We start from the raw sequence: 21,305 nt of genomic DNA, 5'->3' as shown, positions 1-21,305 counted from the left end.
TTGAATAAATCAACAACAACAATAAAACAAATTAGTGCTATGGTTACGAGAACAGGAAATGACGTCACTGTTTACAGCGCAGAGTTACGTTTAGCTAAGCTACAGCTAATTAGGTCTTATTTATTTAATTATTATTAATAATATAATTATATTAAAGTATATAAAATGTTTATAAACTATAATAATTAAACTAAAAATGTTGAATTTTTCCGCTTTTCTCCTTTTTTGCCATTTGATGTCGCGGGTTGTTGATTTTTCACGCATGCGCAGTCTTCCTCTTTGACCTCCGATTTGCCGTCTATCCCGCCTTCTTGGCTACGATTGGCTAGAAATTCATCTACACAGAGGCTTGATTGGTTGACTGGTCGTGACTTTGCAGTATTGTCCAATCACAATGTGGAGGCGGGGTTTTCTGTCTGGAAATCAGTGTGACGTGTCTCCGGAAGCGCCGCAGTCGGAGCGGTGTGTGCGGGTTTGTGTGGCCGCGGGTTTGCGCGTTAAAGCCGGGTTTGATCCGCTGCGTTTCCCGCTGTGGGCTCCGAGCTGCAGGTTCCGGAGGGGAAATGGGGGAGACGCGCTTTCCGGCTCACATGGTGCTGTGGAGTCTCTCTGCCGTCTACATGTTCGCTTTCGCCTCCGTTTATGTGCAAATTCCTGGTGAGATTATTTTTCCTTTTTTTTTTTTAATTCCGCTTTACTAAAAATAATCCTGTAAAAAAAAAAGTCCCACTGTAGCAGCAAGTTTAGATAAAACTGTCAGTGAAGTTTACAAAGTGCACATGATCCATGGACAGAGTTAGTGCTATAATAATAATAATAATAATAATAATAACACTTTTTTAATATCTTTATTATTCAAATCTTTCTGAACTCAGGAAATCAGAAACTTTACACACTTCACACTCTCTCTCTCTCTCTCTCTCTCTCTCTCTCCTGCTGATATACAGAGTTTGTTTTATTTTATTTTTCAGTGTTTTGCCATTAAATCTGGGTTCTGGTCTGTTTTTGGAATGTTTAGCCCTTAAGAAGTGAGAATAAAACACGCCAGAAATATTAGTGGCATTCTTTAAAAGTGTAAAGTTGACTGCTGAACTTTTAAATCATTTTATTTTTAAATAAAGAAATAATACAGAAACCTTGTCACTGTTGGAAGGCGGGGCTACAGATGAGCTCGGTTTGTGATGTCACTGAACAAGAGCCACTGTATTCAACCAATCAGCTTCAATATGCAAATTTATCTCTTTTTGAAAATAGTCAGTTTATTTGTATCACGCTTTTAACAGATATTGTCGCAAAGCAGCTTTACAGAAAAATAAAGTTTATACACATGAACTAATTTTATCCCTGTATTTATCTGTAATGATGAAGCCTGAGGTGACGGTGACGAGGAGGAACCCTCGAGAGGAACCAGACTCTAAAGGGAACCCATCCTCATCTGGGTGATAACAGACAGCGTGATTTATAAATAACTCCCTTCTGTAACTGTCCTATAGAGTCACAGAGTGCAACTGTGGAACCAGGGAACTCATTATAGTTTAACAGGAAGTCTGTTTTGTTGAAGTTATAAACTTCATTGATGGAGACTTGAATGAAAGATTGTTCATGACAGCTGCAGTCCTAAAGTTGTCATGGCGATTGTCGTCCTAACCCATCAGAGTAAAACTGTAAGTGTCCAGAGCGTCTTCTAAGTACGTTTTTAGACCGTTCACACGGGGGCCGTCCTCCACCGGAGCGATGTGATGAGACTCCAGCTAGAAGTAGGGCATCAGGATGGATCAGGAAGGTCCGAGGAGCAGAAGAGGTTCAGGGTTCGGTAACTCGAGAGGGACAGATAGACAAGTTAAATCTAGATTGTTGAAAGTGGTTAATTGTTCCTCAGGGGACTCCTTGTAGAACCCTACAACAGAGTATGTCCTGATCACAGGAGAATCATTCAGGAATCTGAGACCTGTTAATTATCTGATGAACCCTTAAAGGACTCTTGTGAAATGTAAAACTCTACAACAGAGTGTTTCTTTATCAAACTGTTTCAAGTAGAACTTTTTTTTTATAAGCTAAAAGAACCCCAAATAAACCATTTTTTTTCTAAGTGTGTGTGTGTGTATTAACCGCATAAGTGGTGCAAATTATTGCCTATTATTTTCTTCTTAATATCTAGAATGTGTCAGGAGTTTAAAATTTAGCTCTTAGTATGCTTTTTAAGGGTTCTTTCAGGGTTTATAGGATAATTAATTGTCCTTATCCTCCTGAAAGTCTTCTGGTAAACACTCCATTGAGGGGTTTTCATTCTCCAAGGCTTCTTGGTTACTGAAGTAACTGTTTATAGCCTTGTGAAAGGGTTCTTCTTGGAACCTTCACTAATATGGGTTCGACCCTGGGTTCCTGATCTCCTGAAAGGGTTCTACTTGGAGCTCCGTCGTTCCTGGTCTCCTTCCTTTCTGTGGTTGTGATTCAGTTCTCCCTCCGTGACGGCTGATTGTTCTCCGCAGGTCTGTACGGTAATGAGGGCATTCTCCCGGCGAGGTGGATGCTGCGAGTGGTGGGGAAGAGCATGTGGGAGCAGCTGAGGGACACGCCCACTCTGCTGTGGTTCGGACCACGGCTCGGCCTCGACACGCAGCACTGCATGGAGCTGCTGAGTCTGAGCGGAGCCATTCTCAGCCTGGCATCCATGACAGTCCCCGCCCTCCGAGACTGCAGGCTTTATCTCCTCCTGTGGGTTCTCTACCTGTCTCTGTACCAGGTACCGCCTTCACCTCACTCCTCCATCTGATCTCCTCGCCGCTGTACTGCGATTAAAAACACTTTACACCAGGCTGATGTTGAGTTCTGGATTCTGATTGGTCAGAAGGTGTGGAGTAATTTTCCATAAAAGCACAGGTTTATGTTTACGGCGTAGTTCTAATAGGCTACTGTTTCTATAGTAACGGTACATTCATAGGGTCTCAGACAACAGACTGATTAAAAAAAAAAAAGTCCTAAAAATGGTGAAGTTTTCTGGAAGGAGTCTCCAGTAACAGTCAGAGGTGAAGCTGTACGTCTTTCACACACAGGAAAGAAGCTTCCTAGTTTACCCTGGAAGTAGGCGGAGCATGCAGGGCCTGGTTGCATTTCTAATTCACAAATTCATAGAATATATATGAATATGCTGATTTATTAATAGAATAAAAATGTAGATGTGCTTTTATGCATTATATGTCTGAATAATGTGGGGTTTTTTTTTCCTTTCCTTAAATATAAAACCGCCACATCAAAAATGTATGATTTTAATGTTGAATAAACAAACAGTTTTGTTAATAACAGTCAAAGTTTCACCAGTTCTCATGATGTGAAAGTAGAATATTGGCGTGTGGCTGCTTGGTGCTGTTGTCCTGGAGCACGCAGTAAAACACAGCTCTAGCTAGAAGTGTTATTGCATCATAAATGATAAGAGCCAATCAAATTCTAGTATGCAAATATAGCAGATTCCAGACTGTTGATTTTACCTCCGTGTCGATTCTGCAGGTCGGCCAGGTCTTCTTATACTTCCAGTGGTGAGTACAGAGTTATGTCTTGCACTAATTCTCGTGTGTGTGTGTGTGCGAGATGCTTTTGAAGGAAACCAAACATTTATGAAGGTCTCATCACATTCAAACTCCTCTCTCTCTCTCTCAGGGACAATCTGTTGCTAGAGGTTGGCTTCCTCGCCGTCCTTATCGCACCCATGAAAATGCCGTGGGGTTGCAGATTGAGTTTCCATGACGGCGTGACCTTCTGGCTGCTCCGCTGGCTGCTCTTCCGCCTGATGTTTGCTTCTGGAGTCGTCAAACTGACGAGCCGCTGCCCCACCTGGTGGGGACTCACAGGTCAGACGGAGAACAAAACAGTGCCGTTAAAGGTTTTCCTCACGTTTACTACATGAGGTCTGTAGGTGCAACAGGCTTATCGAATCAGTCTCATTAATTCAAGTGTCTAATAGTTTATAGCTAAACTGTTAACATCAATGGAATAACTTGGTGGTGATGCTGCTGTAGTTTTAGAGAGTATTGTAGCTCTAATGTAATACGCTTACTCTAGATCCAGGGCCGTCGACAGGGGGGGACAACCGGGTATTTTGTCCCGGGCCCAGGCATGAGGGGGGCCCAGAACTGGTCCCTCATGAAGATGCCATTAATCATTCTGTTTCATTTCAAAATGTGTTGATTTGGGGGAGAAAAATGTGCTATATTTGCATTCAATGAATGATTTCTGGTTCTTTTGCCTTTATTGTCTTCGAAAATAGATTCAAGAACCCACCTACCACCCCTAATGCAGAAATGGTTTGGTCTTTGATTAAGGCGCCAAATAACATGGCACTATTCCATCATAACCACTGGCGGCTCATTAATAGGGGCGATTTGGGCAGCGCACTCCCAAACAGGGAGGGATATATAATTTTTTTTTTTTTAATGTACTCCTACTACCACGGCAACAGTAATGTCATTGTCCAGTCAGGCTAAGGTCGTGCCTGGTGTAGCCACGCCCTTTTGGTGTGATTTCTATCAGGTTCAGATTTGCCCCAAAATCTCCCATTGACAGTAATGGTACGTACGTTTTTTTCGAAAATCATGCTCCCAATGCGGCGGCATGGTGGTGTAGTGGTTAGCGCTGTCGCCTCACAGCAAGAAGGTCCTGGGTTCGAGCCCCGGGGCCGGTGAGGGCCTTTCTGTGCGGAGTTTGCATGTTCTCCCCGTGTCCGCGTGGGTTTCCTCCAGGTGCTCCGGTTTCCCCCACAGTCCAAAGACATGCAGGTTAGGTTAACTGGTGACTCTAAATTGAGCATAGGTGTGAATGTGAGTGTGAATGGTTGTCTGTGTCTATGTGTCAGCCCTGTGATGACCTGGCGACTTGTCCAGGGTGTACCCCGCCCTTCACCCGTAGTCAGCTGGGATAGGCTCCAGCTTGCCTGCGACCCTGTAGAACAGGATAAAGCGGCTACAGATAATGAGATGAGATGAGATGCTCCCAATGCATTTTCTATTAGGTTTTATGTGCTCGCACAAGCAGCGTGCTTACGTCATACGCCTGTTGCACTGCGCAAGTGTTGCCAGATTGGGCAGTTTTAAGTGCATTTTGGCAGGTTTTGAACATAATTTTGGGCTGGAAAACGCAACTTGCGCGGGAAATGTGTGAACATTCTATGAAGAAGATGGCGAGTGTTGAGTGCAACAATACGATAGCGTCTCTGAAAGAAGTTCCCTTTAGTCGTCGTACCAATGAGGAGAAAACGGCAATCAAACAGCTAGGACCTCCTAGACCGAATTTAAACATCAAGCAAGTGTCTACGAAGGGGGAGAAGACCTACTCAAGAGGTTTTAACAAGAACTGGTACCACCGGAAAACTTGGCTAGCTGGCTGTGATGTAGTCAATGCTCTTTTTTGCTCCCCGTGCGTTCTCTTCCACCCTGGAAGTAGCACAGCAGACGGTACAGTGATATCTGATATTTGAATTTCATCTCATCTCATTATCTCTAGCCCCTTTATCCTTCTACAGGGTCGCAGGCAAGCTGGAGCCTATCCCAGCTGACTACGGGTGAAAGGCGGGGTACACCCTGGACAAGTCGCCAGGTCATCACAGGGCTGACATATAGACACAGACAACCATTCACACTCACATTCACACCTACGCTCAATTTAGAGTCACCAGTTAACCTAACCTGCATGTCTTTGGACTGTGGGGGAAACCGGAGCACCCGGAGGAAACCCACGCGGACACGGGGAGAACATGCAAACTCCACACAGAAAGGCCCTCGCCGGCCACGGGGCTCGAACCCAGGACCTTCTTGTTGTGAGGCGACAGCGCTAACCACTACACCACTGTGCCGCCCATATTTGAATTTACTAGGCAAAAGTTGTTTTTGTGTGTGTGTTACCAATGGCAGTTTAACATTGCCATGTTTTTGTTTTACCAATGGCAGTTTAACATTGCCATGCTTGGAATATTTCAGTAGCCTCAAGTTCTCTCTGACTTGGTGTAAATTAAGCATATTTTCAGTTTTTATATATTTGTACAGTATGTGTTCATTGGAGCCAGCAGCACCTTTTTTCCAACTTGTTAAGCCAAGTTGCACTGACTACAAAACCTTGTGTAACCTTGTGTGTATATAGCTAAATAACTAAAGCCTTTTGTGTTCATTGACATGCTTGTAATACTTTAAATTTCCTTTTAAGGCATGGCTTTCTGGAGGAATTCTTGGGAAAAAAAACCTGCAGAATTTATTTAGAATTATTTGTTGTTAAAATGGTGCAATTCCATATAAAAAACCCACATAATTAAGCTGCACGTTTGTTTGATGGTTATGCTTTTCTTCATCTTTTTCAAAACTTAAACATTTGTTTTGTATTTATATCCTGCCACTTTAATTGCATTCTTTAGAATGAAGAAATTAGAATATGTTTATAATTAAGAATTTGTGTCTACTTCTTATAGAATACTGGAATAATATGAGAAAATAAATGAGTAATGTAATATTAATTGATTGTGATGCCAGATGTTTTGCTTTGAAGGCTTCACAATGAATCTTCCTTAGTTTTAGCCTGGCAAGCCAGACTAAATGTGAATATTTGCCACTCGTAGGCAAAAATATTTTTGGCCGCTAGGCGGGTGGGTCTAGTTTACTAGGCTACCTTAGTTTGCCACCTTTAACTTGTTTAGTGTTGCCACCTAGTGGAGAGAAGAGATATTGTCTATATTGATATCTGAATTTACCAGGCAAAAACAAGTTTGGCTAATTGATTTGCTACCTAGGTCAATTTACTTCAGTCCTATGGACATTTACGGTCTGTGTAGACATAACGGGGGAAAATTGCCCCCCCTGAAAAATTCAGGAGCCGCCACTGATCATAACGCTTCGACAATAAGCGTGCGAGCCCGTTTGCCAACATGCACAAGTCAGGAGCAAAGAAAAGAAAAAAAAGAGATGAAGAAGCCAAGAGCCTCAGGGGCTCACTGCATAGATATTTTAGAAAAGATTCAGATGATGCAGCAGGTGGTGAAGGCAGTGGGGCAGCTGAGCCAGGTAAGACACAGATAACTTTTTTCCAGCCCCGTAATGTAACCCCAGCACGCGCAACGCGCCATTCATAATTATAAAGTAGGGGATAGCAGGGTACACTGAGTGAACACTGAAATGCACAGGGCATTGAATTATTTCATAAACATATCGGTTTAATAACACTGTGTTGCATATATCTCAATGAAGCAAAGAATAGCACATTGGCCCGCAATCATATCCAAATGTTTTAGGCACGCTTGCTGAGCTGCGCTGAGCTGGACTCCGGTTAGCTGAAAGCCCGTGGAATGCTGCCTCTTGTTAATTAAACCTTATTTTGTTGGAAATCATCCCGTGTAGATACAACGGCATGTGAAATTGCCAGCTAGATAGAGTTTAATGTAACGAATGGGCTATAAATGGGGTGTTTTGAGGTTAGTCTGTTGCAAAACATTAAACTTTCGCTTAGACTGGATACTCTTCAAACAATTCCCTTGCTCAAGTGAAAAATGATAGGCCTGTATGAAAAGCACAATTAATGAAAGTAGCCTAATAAGCCCTAAATGAATAAAACAACCTCATTTTTATTGTTGTTGCTTACACGTTAAGATTTTGAAATCTTCTCAGTCCAGTTCTATATCCAGGGAACGTTGTAATCCTTTTGGTTTATCCGTAATAAACGTGTCAGCCCCCAGGTCAGATAGGCTAATGTTACGTGGTTGGGAGGGTGTCAATTTTTTTTGTAACATTCTAAATCGAGTACGGAAAGGACGTTTATGAAAAACAAGACAAAAAATACACTGAAAAACTCACTGTACACATCACTAGTGGTGATGCTTCTATGTTCAGATTTTGGGAAAGCCATAACTCCGTTCTCATTGAGGCCAGGTTCCATCCCGTAAACAATCATTTTGGTTTATCAACTACCTGCGCTCAAACATGTCACAGGAGAGGCTCAATGGGCTGGCTATGCTCTCTATAGAGCGCGAACTTGCAAAGAAGCTGGACTTCAATGACCTTATTGACGACTTTGCCACAGCAAAAGTCCGGCGCATTGCATTTCGCACCTGAATAGTTGCAGACTAAGGAAATGTTCAAACTGTAAATATGTTGAAATAAAATGGTTGACTGTTATAATGGGCTTGGAATACCTGTTATTTAAGGGTTGGAGTGAATGGAGACTGTGAAAAGAGGGGTTGGGTGTGGGTGGTTGCTGTGTGGCGATGTGCGTGCGCGCGTATGTATGTGTGTGGGGGGGGCACTCAGATTATTTGGGGGGGGGGCCCACTCAGATTATTTTGTCCCGGGCCCAGCCAAAGCTGTCAACGGCCCTGTCTAGATCTATAACATTCATTTAACAACCGACTGGGTGAAGGCAATTAGAATACTTGTTGGCACTCAGTGAATGTTGTAGCAATGCCTTCTGTGCACGCCGGACCGTGGCATAATTTCCACTAAAATGTCAGGATGGTTGTAAACATCCGGTAGCCATTGAAGGCGCACACTGTGCCGTACATAGCTGCCAACGCTCCCGTTTTTTCCGGGTTTCTCCCGTATTTCAGACCCATCTCTACATGTACTAAACATGACATGTAAACGGACAAAATTATCCTTTCAACAACGTGCGGACAGCAGGTCTAACCACCACTGCTGTGTGCCATTCTGCACAGCATCAGCTAGGTCCAATTCTCACCTGAGCAAGCTCATGTTTCTGAGAACTGTGAACTACACACTTTCAATTTGAACTTTCTTTTTCACTCCAGATTAAATACTTTTTTTTTTTTTAAAGATTTTTTTTGGGCTTTTTCCACCTTTATTGGATAGGACAGTGTAGAGACAGGAAATGAGCAGGAGAGAGACAGGGAGGGATCGGGAAATGACCTCAGGTCGGAATCGAACCCGGGTCCCCGGATTTATGGTATGGCACCTTATCCACCTGAGCCATATTTATTTATTTATTTTTTATTTTATTTTTTTTGTTTGTGCTACCAGCAGCAGAACAGTGCAGGTTTTGCTTCTACTGCTTCTTGAAGAGTGTCATCAGAATATGTTAATACATATAAGAGTTGGAGCCATATGTTAATAAAGAAGTTAAGATGACAGGACAGATTTAAGTTAGAACATGCAGTTTGAAGAATACAGGGATGAGAATTTTCCGCGGATCTGCGGAATTCCGAGTTTTTCCCGCTGAAAATGTAATTTTTGTGAAACGTGTAAATCCGTTGAGAATTTCGGGGGGTAGGGGTCAGCGCGAGGCGAGGCTTGTGGTGACACAAGCAGGCAGGACCGACTGACCGCCCGCCAGCATCTTTCGGCAACGCTCATCGCAAAATTAGTTGCAGCTGTGATAACAGAAATCGTCATTGCTTTCTTCAATATTTATGCTAATGACAACTCACGACGATTTCTGGCAACGTTTTGGCGCTAGTTTCATCTCACTTCTACAATTCACGGAGAAACAAGCTATTGAGGTATTTCACCTGACGTCACAGGGTCACGTGACGCCCCGGTGTCCACCATTTTGGACGGCAAGCTAGCTAATGTCAACAACATAGTAGCTGGTATGTTACTGTAGCAATATTTACGTTCAGTCATTTGGATGACTGTTAAAACCTTTCAGTCTCAAGTTTTTCCTTTACTGGATTTACTAGTTTACTGAGCTAGCGCGCGATGGCTCCGGGCTCGGCCGGAGAGCGCGCCATGGCTCCGGGCTCGGCCGGAGAGCGCGCCATGGCTCCGGGCTCGGCCGGAGAGCGCGCCATGGCTCCGGGCTCGGCCGGAGAGCGCGCCATGGCTCAGTAAACTAGTAAATCCAGTAAAGGAAAAACTTGAGACTGAAAGGTTTTAACAGTCATCCAAATGACTGAACGTAAACATTGCTACAGTAACATACCAGCTACTATGTTGTTGACATTAGCTAGTGCTAACAGCTAGTTGCTAATACACTGCTACAACTACACCGACCCTAATAATACAGTTCTTGGTCATTGCCTGGTAACAGCAAATTTATAACGGGCCATGTCTCAACAGACTAAGAAGTTATTTCAATGACATTTAATAACATTTTGTTTATCCTGAGGACCGAAAGTAAATGAAAATGTGAACAAACCTTAGCTGTAATAAGATGGCGACCACCGGCTCCAGGGACGACCCGCTGATGTAGGCATGTTACCCAGCCTGACGCAAAATATTTGTAGGCATCCAAACTCTTATACGCTTTCAGATCAATACCTGTGTATGGCGATGGGTTTTTAACGGCATAGGTATACAGATCATGTGGGCCGAAGTCAGGTAAAGATGAGGGCTTCGTGTACTTCCGTACGTCAGTGAACAATCCTGGTGGAAGCAGGTAAACGTCATTCTCTAAGCCTGCTAACCTCAATTTTTGCAAATACCTCTCCCTCTGCTCGCCCTGTAAATGCCCTACATCACTGGATAGTGAAGGTGTTTTCTGCATCTCGCTCCTTTTTCTTTTATGTTTTTCGTTTGTCGCCTTCCTCGCATTCAAACTGATTCGAGCCGTGCCGTCCAAAATGGCAGCGTCACATGACTTGGTCACGTGAGTGAAATACCTCAATACGTACACGGTTTTGATCACTTCTTAAGTTCTAGTTATTTTGGTTAGTTTTCAAAGTTACTTCGCCAATATGGCGAAAGTTTTGGACCGCAAAAATGAGGATCGTGCCAGGGAAATCGAACGGGATAAAGAACTGTTTCCGATGGGCATGGCTCGATAGTAGCGTTACCGTGCAGATAGGGACACAAACTGTGACGACGTGCCTGACGGAACATATCCGAAAAGTGGCCGTGCCGGGAAAGGTTCTGTGTATTCTGTACTCAGATATGATCGATTATGGAAACAGAGGAGCTAGAAACATCCAGGAGCACATAAACAAAAAAGCACAAAGGTACGTTTTACTTAAATTGTCAAAGATAGAGTCAGGAGGAATCTAATATATCGTTACGGTTACCTCCATTATCACTCACAATATATACCGTATATAATAATGTGTGTGTGTGTGTGTGTCACAGAGTGAGCTGTGACGCTCGCGCGCACACACCTTCACACCTCTCATACAAGCGCACAGGCAGCAATCTGCCGGCAACGTTCAAACATCTTGGCGGACCTGTCGCTGTGAGTTGCACTTCATTTCCATTACTGGTTTCTGTATGGGTTTTACTGGTTTTCAAGCGTTTCATACGCCACCGTTTGCCGTAGTTTCTAACGAGAGCAGCATTTGTTGCGAGTGCAGGGAAAGGCCGACCGGCATTCTAGTAACATTTGTTTGGCTCCACTCGTATGTAAAACGCATCACACATTTCTAAACATTTTCATCTCCCATCTGTTAAGCATTGTCTCTGGTCTAGGAAACACGCGTACAAACCGGTTATTTCTAACGTCAAGTTTATTTAGTTCTAGCATTTTTATAACACAAAATAGTTTCTAGTAACTCGTCACGCGAACTCCACATACTTCCTGTTTGTTGCGAGAAACCGAGGGACTGTACCATTGGCTTGTTATGGAGGGGTTTCGTGGGTGTTTGGTAGAACGGACTATTTTAACGGGGGTGTTTTACTGGTGTTGGGGAAACATGTATTTTACTATGCATTGAAGGGTTTTTGGTTAATGAAAATTATTTTGGATGTTTGTATATTTTGTGTTTTTGTTTCTTTAAATTATTTTGTATTTAGGATATTACTTAGTTGATTAATTTTGCAATTTGGGCTCACCTGTGGGCGAGGCTGCGGGTATGTATGCTCTGCAGTAGCTCCAGAGCCTCAGTTGTGGTTGGAACGTCTTGTTTGAAGGTTCTGAGGTTTGGCTGACTAACAGTGTTTTGTTCAGGGTCTTTTTGATTTTTTTTTTTTTTTTTTGTATAGTTTTCTTTTTGGCAATTTGAACATTTGGTTGGCACACTGTAAATATTTGCACTATTTTAAGAAAAGTTTTGAAAATAGAAAAAATAAATATATTTTTGGAGGAAGAAGTTTTCCGTCTCTGTCTGCTCCACCGCCGTCCATCCTTGCAACTGGATGGATGGATGGATGGATGGTGAAGTGGGCAAATGCCCCCTAGAGCGGCCAGGCATTTCAGAGGTTTTTTTTTTTTTTTGTTTGTTTGTTTTTTTTTTAAATGTCCCATTCTCATCCCTGAGAATAGCTGAGGTGGACTATTTTCTGCTTTTGAGCCATAGAGGTACATGATAATAGCTCGAACTGTAAAATAAACTCCCATTTGTTTACTATAGACCAAATAGCCTGTTAATGATTCCCACTCAGCTGCATTTGGCTACCGACATCTTTGCCTATGGTTATCAAAGTAAGAGCAAGGGTCAAAAGGGTAGAACTTGTGTTGAACTAACTTTTGAACATGTTCAACAGAACTTTGAAGGTGACCCTGAACAGAACTTTGAACGTGTCATTTTAACCAGTCCTACTCTCAGCTGGTGTGGCGTATCTGTTTTCTTCATAGATCTGTAGCAGTGGGCCCTCACTGTTATCTCGTTAGCCTTATTTTTGCCTGATACTTCCATCAGAAATACAAACACGTTAAAAAAATAGGCATTTCTAGTAACATGGTTAAAATGAACCAGGACAGTTTGGTTCGTGACCAAAAGACAACAGTCACATCACTAGGCTGCCATCTCAGGCTAGCTAGAATTAACGTTAGCGTCAGCGACTTACCTTCAAAATTGCAGAGGTAGGACGAAGCGTAGAACTTGAAACCCTTTCCAAGTTTACTCTGCGGCGTTGTACTTGATGCTCTGACGATATGATGCACATCGTTGACAGTAAACTTCGGTAACTCCAAGAGGCACCTTGTGAACTTCATGGACTCGGCCATAACACCTGCACTTCTGCGTACCAACCGGAAATATCGTACCATCCTTACACCAAACGAGGACGTGATGCATGCACCGAGGCCATAGACAGGACACCGTTTACTCCAAAGGTACCAGTTACTGAAATAGCTGACATGAATTAGCAAACTAATACTGATCAGATATAGCAACAATAGCAGCCAAGGAATAATTCAATAAAAAAAAATGGTGATACAATGTTGTTGCGGGGTTCTTTCGAAAACCCAGAAAAAACAAAAAAAAACAGGCTCAGTCGGAAAATATGGTTGTGGGTTTTTTTTTCTTTATTGTCCTCACCTCACCAGGTGCAAGCAGTGCCAGTATTTGCAACCCAAAATCCAAATAACATGAAGGAAAACAAAAATTAAACAGAAATGCACTATATACACAAATGGGGAAGAAAAAAAAATGAGCTCTTCAACAACTCAAGACTCCCTGTTACCTTCTCCGTAACTCACCACGCTCTCCTAGTTGGGCCCAGGCAGCCCTTTTTATACCTGTAGCCCCTCCCACTAGGCCTAAAAAAACATAAACAACTTCCCTTCATTGTAGTGTGTTTGTTTGTTTGTTTGTTTGTTTGTTTGTTTGTTTTTCATAAATAATCATCCAAAAACATCCCACAAAAATATGCACGTACTATGACCATGGCCAGATTGACATTGTTATTAAAACATATTATTTTGCATCACCTGACCCGTCTTCCCCCGCGTCATCCCTCTATATAAGTGACGCCTATTCTCCCACCCGGTTTTGCCGCCGGAAGCGGATGGGTAGGTTATGGCGGTGTGTTTCTATAGACTGGGTAAGTTTTCATCTGTTTGTGTGTATGCGTCTTTACATTTGTGCTACCAAGTGTGCACCCTTGGTCGCGCTATTGTTCGGGGAGGGGAAGAGAGATGCGTTGTGTGTGTGTGTTGCGCTGGCCGCAGTCAGTGACGGAGCTGCTCCGTCACAAATGTAGACAAGTAATAATCAGTAGTGTATAAAACAATAGTCAGTAGTAAGTAGAATAATAACCAGCAGTAAACAGGATGAGAAATCAGCAGTGAATATGATAACCAAGGCACTAATGGTGATCAGAAGTAATGGGCTAGTGTTAGTGTAGGGGCGAGTGGATGTTCAAATGTGAGAGGGAAATCACGTGTGGGCGTGTGCATGCATGTGTGCAGCTGCGCATTGAGATGAGGAGCTAGGGAGAGAGAGAGAGCATGCACAGGTGCATGACAAAGGGGGGGGGGGGGAGTGAGGGAAAGGGGCTGTGTGTGCGCGGGCGAGATAGGTGTAGTATGTCGCCTTTTCTCTTTAAAATACTGCGTGGGCTGCAGTAACTAACCGGTTCAGTTATTATTACAACTGTGTGAAGATCAAATACATTGAATGTTGGCTAAAGGTCTGGTATCAATAGCTAGTTCTTTGTTCCTCTTTAGCACAGATGCAACGACATCTCTTTCACGCGTGGGGGCGCACCGTCAGAGAGCGAATTTCAATTCCGCCGCGGGTTTTAAAGCCCAGTCGTGACGTCACTGTATTTGGTATCCGGTATCATCTCTGTATCCAGTACCATTACAGTGAGTCAGAAGAATGGGCGGAGATAGAACATGGCATCGAGTACAGGGATTGGTGTGTTCAGTGCTGTAACAGTGAAAGCAGAGAAGATGGGCCATAAAGTGAAGCAGGGAATTGTGGGTACTACGGCATGGCAGGCCCCCTACAGGTCGCAGGAAGTTTTATGATTTCATATCTACTAATTAAAACCGTCAGGTTATTAATGTTGGTAAAATTTCATTATCCTTCGTTCAGTTCCTCTTTAGATCCAACAGAGCGCTCGTTCAGCTACGTGTCCTGAGTTTGATATGCTGCAGTGCGACGCACAATCCTGCGGTCCTCTCTCTACATCAGACACAGTGAGGTCTGAACACCTGGACCTGTGGTTAGATGCTGCAAATCCAGCTGTGTGTTTGTTTAAAGGTGTAAAACCCCTGGACTGTAAAACAGAAATGTAAAAGTGCAGCCGTTCGACAGGAACAGTGTCGGTGTTCAGAGGAGACAGACGTGAGAGAAAATCTTCTTCCCAAAGCTGCTCTTGCACACTTTTCTCTGTAACTTTCACACACTGCAGCAATGCAGTAAAAAGTAGTTCCGGTTCCTTTACACTTTCCTGAAGGTTTTGTGGAATCAATACGCCATCAGACACACACAACTACCATAAACTCGTGTGTGTGTGTGTGTGTGTGTGTGAGACAGCTCTGACGTATCACTACGAGACGCAGTGTATCCCGACGCCCCTGGCCTGGTTCGCCCACCAGTTGCCTGTATGGTTTCAGAAACTCAGCGTGGTCGCCACCTTCGTCATTGAGATCGCTGTGCCCTTCCTGTTCTTCAGCCCCATCCGCCGACACCGACTCTTTTCATTCTACATGCAGGTGGGTGGAGCTTGTGTGGTGTTTTCAGTATGTGATTTGACCAGCATTTACCCGTGTGTGTGTGTGTGTGTGTTGGACAGGTCTTGCTGCAGCTGCTGATCATCCTGTCAGGGAATTATAACTTCTTTAACCTGCTGACCATCGTGCTGTGTTTCTCTCTCCTCGACGACGAGCACATCAACTTCTGGCTCTGTAAACGTACACAACAGAACGAGAAGAGTACGAGCTTCATCTCCTTTTTCTTTCTTTTCGTTCTCGGCAGGAAAGAGATGTCTCAGGCGACGTCACACCGCAGCAGTAAAGTGTGATACTGTGTTCACAAAATGATTATTAGTGTTTATTGCTCAGACACACAGCAGCCGAAGGCAAGCACGCTATTCTTAAGTTTACTTATTCTGCCTGATTCCAACACGTTTTTTGGATCCACTCCTCCTCCTAGGTTGTTCGAGATAGACACCGTTCTAACTCTGAGACGTTTGGCCCGAAGTGGTGTAGTGTGCTTGTATACAGCTTTTGGATCAACGCACCCGTTCTCTTGTTCTTGTCGTTTTTTCTTTTCTTTTGTTTTTTTCCCCATAGAGAATGAATAGGGCTCATGAATCGAATCGTCCTACTTGGACACGCTCCATCGCAGACACACCAAACCTCATGCGATACTTCAGGCCAACTCCCCCGACACATACATGCAATCGGTTCTGACCCGCACTCATGTTTTTCCTTTCTTTTTGCTCATCCCTTTTTCCTCCATAGGCTTCCATTGATTTTTGGCCCCATTCTAATGAATGGAGTTTCGCTCAGTAACACTTCACCACACATCCACCAAACTTCATACGGCACCTCAGGCCAAATCACCATCACACACATGATATCGGTTCTGACCCGCTCTCGCCTTTCATCCGTCCAGTTTTTTTCTCTATTTTGCCGCTAATCACTGGAAGCTTGACTGAGTCGTTCCTCCCTTCCCCCATAGGTGATGATGCATTTGGCAAGGATCTGCTCATCTGAGACTTTGACAGCAAATCAACTTCAACTCAATGGCCACTTTATTAGGAATACTTACATGCACACATGATAGCAATTAGCATATAAGCATTCACGTGTTACCATGCTAGCTGTTAGCCTGTTACCCATTACGATATCATGCCTGCTGTTAGCTCGCGAGTTGTTAGCATGTTCACCATTAGCATGTTAACATGTTAGGATTAGCATGTTAGCATGCAGAGTTTGCATGTTTGCTGTTAGTTTGCCTGAGCATGTTGACATGCTAGCTGTTAGCATGTCACCCTCAGTGTGTTAGCATGCTAAAAGTTAACATACTAGCCATTAACATGTTAGCATGATAGCTGTCAGCATATTAGTCTTAGTGTTAGAATTTTAACAAATAGCATGTTAGAATGTTAGCTGTTAGCATGTTAGCATTAGCATGTTAGTATGCTAACTGTTAGCATGCTAACTGTTAGCATGTTGGCATGATAACTGTTCTGCTACAGCTCAGCAAGCACACTGCATTTTCTCTGGAAATGCAGTCTAGTTTTATTTAAGAGTTTGTGTTTACAGCGTCGTCTCCTCACACACAGCTCCAGTGATGTATGAACCCAATAATGCCACACGGCACATCAGTAAGAGCCGTAATTACTCGGCATGAACCAATTCACTCGATTTATGATTTGATTTGTAACAACAAATCGGCCATTCCTTAAACTTTCTGAACGTTTGTTCGGCCTCCGTTTGCTTCTCTTTCCTTTATCTTTCAGCAGTCTGTAAAAAGACAGAGAGAGCTCCGATTTATTCTTAACTCTATTTGTACAGAATCACACAGCAGCTCTTTCACATTTTGCATCTGTTTTTGTGTGTTTTCAGTGTATTAGAGCTACGGAGCTCGATATCAAATCTGTAGCGCTCAGAGCCTGTTCCCCGCTGTGGAGACGAGTGAAGCCATCTGGCTGCCATCTTACCACTCCCATCGTGTACATTTTGTGTGTTAAACCTTCGTATCTGATCAAATTTGCCCCAAGAAAAGTGTCTCCTGATATTGATTTAAAAAAAAAAATTCCCTTTCATTATCTTATTTTCTCCACTTTACCCCATTCCTTTGAGTTTCCCCTCCCCCCCTTTTCCAGTTCAGTCTTTGATCTTTTTTTTGAACACCTTTTTTACTTCGATAATTATTTCAAAAGATTATTTCAGTTTTCTCTTATACAGTGTCTTTCCCTTTTGTATATTTCTTCTTCCTTTCTCTCTATCTGTATTTATTATTATTTATTATTAGTAGTAATATACCAATACAAAGGCTGTACAATACTTCCTTTCTGTTTAGGGCAGGTGTTGAAACAGGATTATTTTCTCATGTTATTTGCCATTTTCACTTCATTCTCAGTCACGTCTTAACAGTATTTATTGGTCACGTAATTCACTGTCATTTTTAGACAAATGATTCCATTTTGATGGTTTTTTTTCTTTTTAAGACCACGCAGTGTTTAGTAAATGGGGGTAACCTGATAGTGTTCATCCCAAAGATCAGTGTCAGATTTTCTGGTTTTTTTTTTTCCGCTCTTGCAAACCATCATAAAATGCTATAGAGGCTCCGCGCAAATGCCGCTGTGCGCACACGTGTTAAAATGATCACGTACCATCAATACTCACAGGTGAAATGTCCATCCACAACCTGTAACTTGACGGTTTGTATAGTTCACTGCTGCACATGCAGCCATTTTTTCTTGTAATTTTTCTCACCAACTGCATGAATAACTTGTCCAGTTCTGTGTAACTTCTGAATGACCGTTCTGCTCCGCATTGTGAGTGGTAAGATGGCGGCCAGATGGCTTCGCTCTCCAGATTTTTAGAGTTCAGTGATTAGAGCTGCGTTACTTTCACCTACAATGAAGTCGCATGTATTACCGCTATTGTATGTTATTGCGCCCTCTGCAGTCTAAGCAACAAAATTACAGCTCAGGAAAAACTAAGATTATGCAGCCTGATAATCATCATTCATTATTTCATTGATTCACATCCTCATAACTTTGTATCATGAATTATTGTCACATGATATATTGTTACATGCCTAATAAACCCCCCCCCCACGCGCACACACCCCTGTGATCGAGCCGTTACTATAGAAATGTTAGATGGAGCAAATTAATATAAACCTGATTTAATCCACTGAATCACTTTTGAACGCAGACGTTCACAGTGAAAGGATCTGAATGAAGCAGTTGGGTTTGTAATGTGAACGCAGCCTGTGTGAGATTCTCAAAGCTTTGTGTAAGTTTTACTGAAATTGTGTGCAAAATATCTGCCTGCCTTCAGAAGACTCTGAATTAATGCCGTTTGATTTACTCAGCTGTAAAAGGACAACGTTAGAGCAACATTAGGACAACGTTACCTGCCTGAGTGGGGGAACAAATCAGAGTAGCACCTGTGAGATTCGACATTCCTCCAGAGACTCGTATAAAACTCACACTGTTAGAGTAGGGCTTTTTAATAAAGACGTCATGAATTTTGTAAAAGTAAAAGCTGAAAGCTTGGTTTTAGCCGGCGGTGATGTTTGAGGAATTTGCTGCTCTTTCAGCAGGTTTGCTGCAGGCCGTGTTGGCGTGGGTGTGTGTTGTGGTCGAACTGTGTGTTTACGCTCTGCTCGGCTACTGGACCGTCCTCTACTTCGACCTGAAGGTGGACTGGGACAAGAAAAGTGTCTCCTCTAAAACAGGTGCAGTAAAGTTTTGCTGTTTTATTGGACAGTTGGTCATAAACACCTTCAGTTCTAAAAATGTGTTTTTGTTTTGTTTAAAGCCTTCACACATTATGAGTTTAATAACTTTCTGAAGGCCGTGACGGTGCCCAGTATTTGGATCGGGGTTCTGTCCCTCACCTGGGAGATCATCACTGCCATGTTCAGGTGAGACCTTGGGAACGGTTACTGTGGTGACAGGAAAAGCTGATGAAGAGGGTTTTAAATTTTCTCAGCAGTAATGGCTGAAACATGAAATACATTGATATTAATGAACTAAAGTCACAGCCCATGATCAGAAAAGCTGAACTGTGTCGTAATGTTGCTTTTGATCGTCCTGTGACGTCCTGCAGGCCAGTGACTTTCAGGCAGATCTTTGCCCAGGCCTGTGGGCCGTCGCCACCCTGAGGTGGTCACTCCGGAGGCCTGTGAGCCTTTCAGGTACCGTCTCCAGAGCGGGACACCGCCCGCCAACCTTGCGCTTTGTGTCAGGCTAGCAGATCAACACTTGCACCGCAGGTTGGTCATAACGTGACCACGATGATCCAGGAGAGGCGGAGCATGTCGCCATAGAGCTGAGCATTAGACCAACGATCACCCAGGATGTGTTTAGGACTCTTCACAGCATCGGAGTAGATACCATCGGGGACTTTTCACTGGACCAAGGTTCTGAGCTGTAGAACAGTATGGACTCAACTGATGCTTAGTTTCCCTGGTCAGAGATGCGACCCAGACTTCGTTTAGGGCTTTAAGGTGCTCCATGCTTTGGCTTTTTAACATTCAGTATCATGGGGCGGACTTTTCCAACTGCTCACGTACTTGGTCATCGACGTTTTCTGTACTCGGGTTGTTGAGAGCATGAAGGGGGTCGTTAGTCGTTGCTTTTGGTGGATCAGACAGCCCCAATGAGCCAAACGCTTCATTTATTTATTTATTTATTTATTTATTTATTCCCAAACTAGTAATGTTACTGTTCTACCATGCCAGGTACTGTACCAAACCCAAAACTTTATTGAACCAACCCGAGTATATGTTCTACATTGTGTGAACAGTGCTGTTAGTCCCGCCCCCAAACACCATTCCTGTCCATCTTGAGCAGAAACACACTACACTGGAGGTTTTATGGACCAGTGGGACCAGTTGAGGGTTGGCTATTTATTTATTTAATCAATCACTTGTAAAGCCTGAATTATTGAATTATATTCTGTGGATGAAAACTGTTATCCGTTATATCCTGCAGATGGCGCTGTTATCTTCATCTCATTATCTCTAGCCGCTTTATCCTGTTCTACAGGGTCGCAGGCGAGCTGGATCCTATCCCAGCTGACTACGGGTGAAAGGCGGGGTTCACCCTGGACAAGTCGCCAGGTCATCACAGGGCTGACACATAGACACAGACAACCATTCACACTCACATTCACACCTACGCTCAATTTAGAGTCACCAGTTAACCTAACCTGCATGTCTTTGGACTGTGGGGGAAACCGGAGCACCCGGAGGAAACCCACGCGGACACGGGGAGAACATGCAAACTCCACACAGAAAGGCCCTCGCCGGCCACGGGGCTCGAACCCAGGACCTTCTTGCTGTGAGGCGACAGCGCTAACCACTACACCACCGTGCTGCCCGCTCTTATCCTGTAGTGTGTATAAAGTAGACCGGGAGCAGGGTTCCCCCCCAGATCTGTGCTGACACATTAAACCTGAACACTAGTACTGAAGTTATATGCATGAGGTATGACAGAACCAGTCAAAAGTTTGGACACCCTTTCAGAGTAATGAGTGTCTCCAAACTTGTGTGTGTGTTTAGGAGTGCGTGTGTGCGGGGTGTGTTTCAGCGTCTCTGGAGCACCGTGCAGTGGGGCGTGTTCTCTGCAGCAGCAGCCTCCATGTTTGCCATCAGCCTGGTCAGTAACTTTTTATTCAAGTTTACATCTTCATCCATTACCCACTGTTTTAATGCTGTGTGTGTGTGTGTGTGTGTGTGTGTACAGGTTCCTTACACTTACTTTGAGTACGAGGCTCACTCTAACCTGTGGCCCGGTGTGCGCAAGGCGTTTGAGTTGACTGATCGCTATCAGCTGGTGAACTCGTACGGTCTGTTCCGGAGGATGACGGGGGTCGGAGGTCGTCCAGAGGTCATCATGGAGGGCAGCGTGGATGGCAGCACATGGACGGTCAGTACTGAGATTCAAACTCGCAGCCAAACATACTCACCTGTGTATATGTTTATATTCACACTACACCTCTCAGTAATGTGGAGTACAATGTCCACTCCACTCCAC

The 21,305-nt window shown here is 43.6% G+C and overlaps 1 protein-coding gene across 2 annotated transcripts in view; it reads left to right on the top strand.

The window, feature by feature from the left end:
- The first annotated feature begins 441 nt into the window (after positions 1-441).
- Positions 442-21,305, top strand: part of lmf2a (lipase maturation factor 2a) — a 27,164-nt gene continuing 6,300 nt past the window's right edge. The window contains exons 1-10 of one of the 2 annotated variants that reach the window (XM_060923168.1): positions 442-657; positions 2,490-2,743; positions 3,505-3,533; positions 3,655-3,845; positions 15,116-15,294; positions 15,375-15,513; positions 18,866-19,000; positions 19,084-19,189; positions 20,831-20,927; positions 21,015-21,197. In XM_060923168.1, the coding sequence (XP_060779151.1) occupies positions 564-657; positions 2,490-2,743; positions 3,505-3,533; positions 3,655-3,845; positions 15,116-15,294; positions 15,375-15,513; positions 18,866-19,000; positions 19,084-19,189; positions 20,831-20,927; positions 21,015-21,197 (1,407 nt within the window). In that variant the 5' untranslated portion in view covers positions 442-563. Of the gene's footprint in view, positions 658-2,489; positions 2,744-3,504; positions 3,534-3,654; positions 3,846-15,115; positions 15,295-15,374; positions 15,514-18,862; positions 19,001-19,083; positions 19,190-20,830; positions 20,928-21,014; positions 21,198-21,305 lie in introns of both variants that reach the window. The other variant, XM_060923167.1, reaches the window with a different exon arrangement.

The sequence above is a fragment of the Neoarius graeffei genome, chromosome 6, assembly GCF_027579695.1.
Source record: "Neoarius graeffei isolate fNeoGra1 chromosome 6, fNeoGra1.pri, whole genome shotgun sequence".
Taxonomy (NCBI): domain Eukaryota; kingdom Metazoa; phylum Chordata; class Actinopteri; order Siluriformes; family Ariidae; genus Neoarius; species Neoarius graeffei.
Note: the sequence above shows the minus strand (reverse complement) of the source record. Positions and strands in the feature narration are given on the sequence as shown.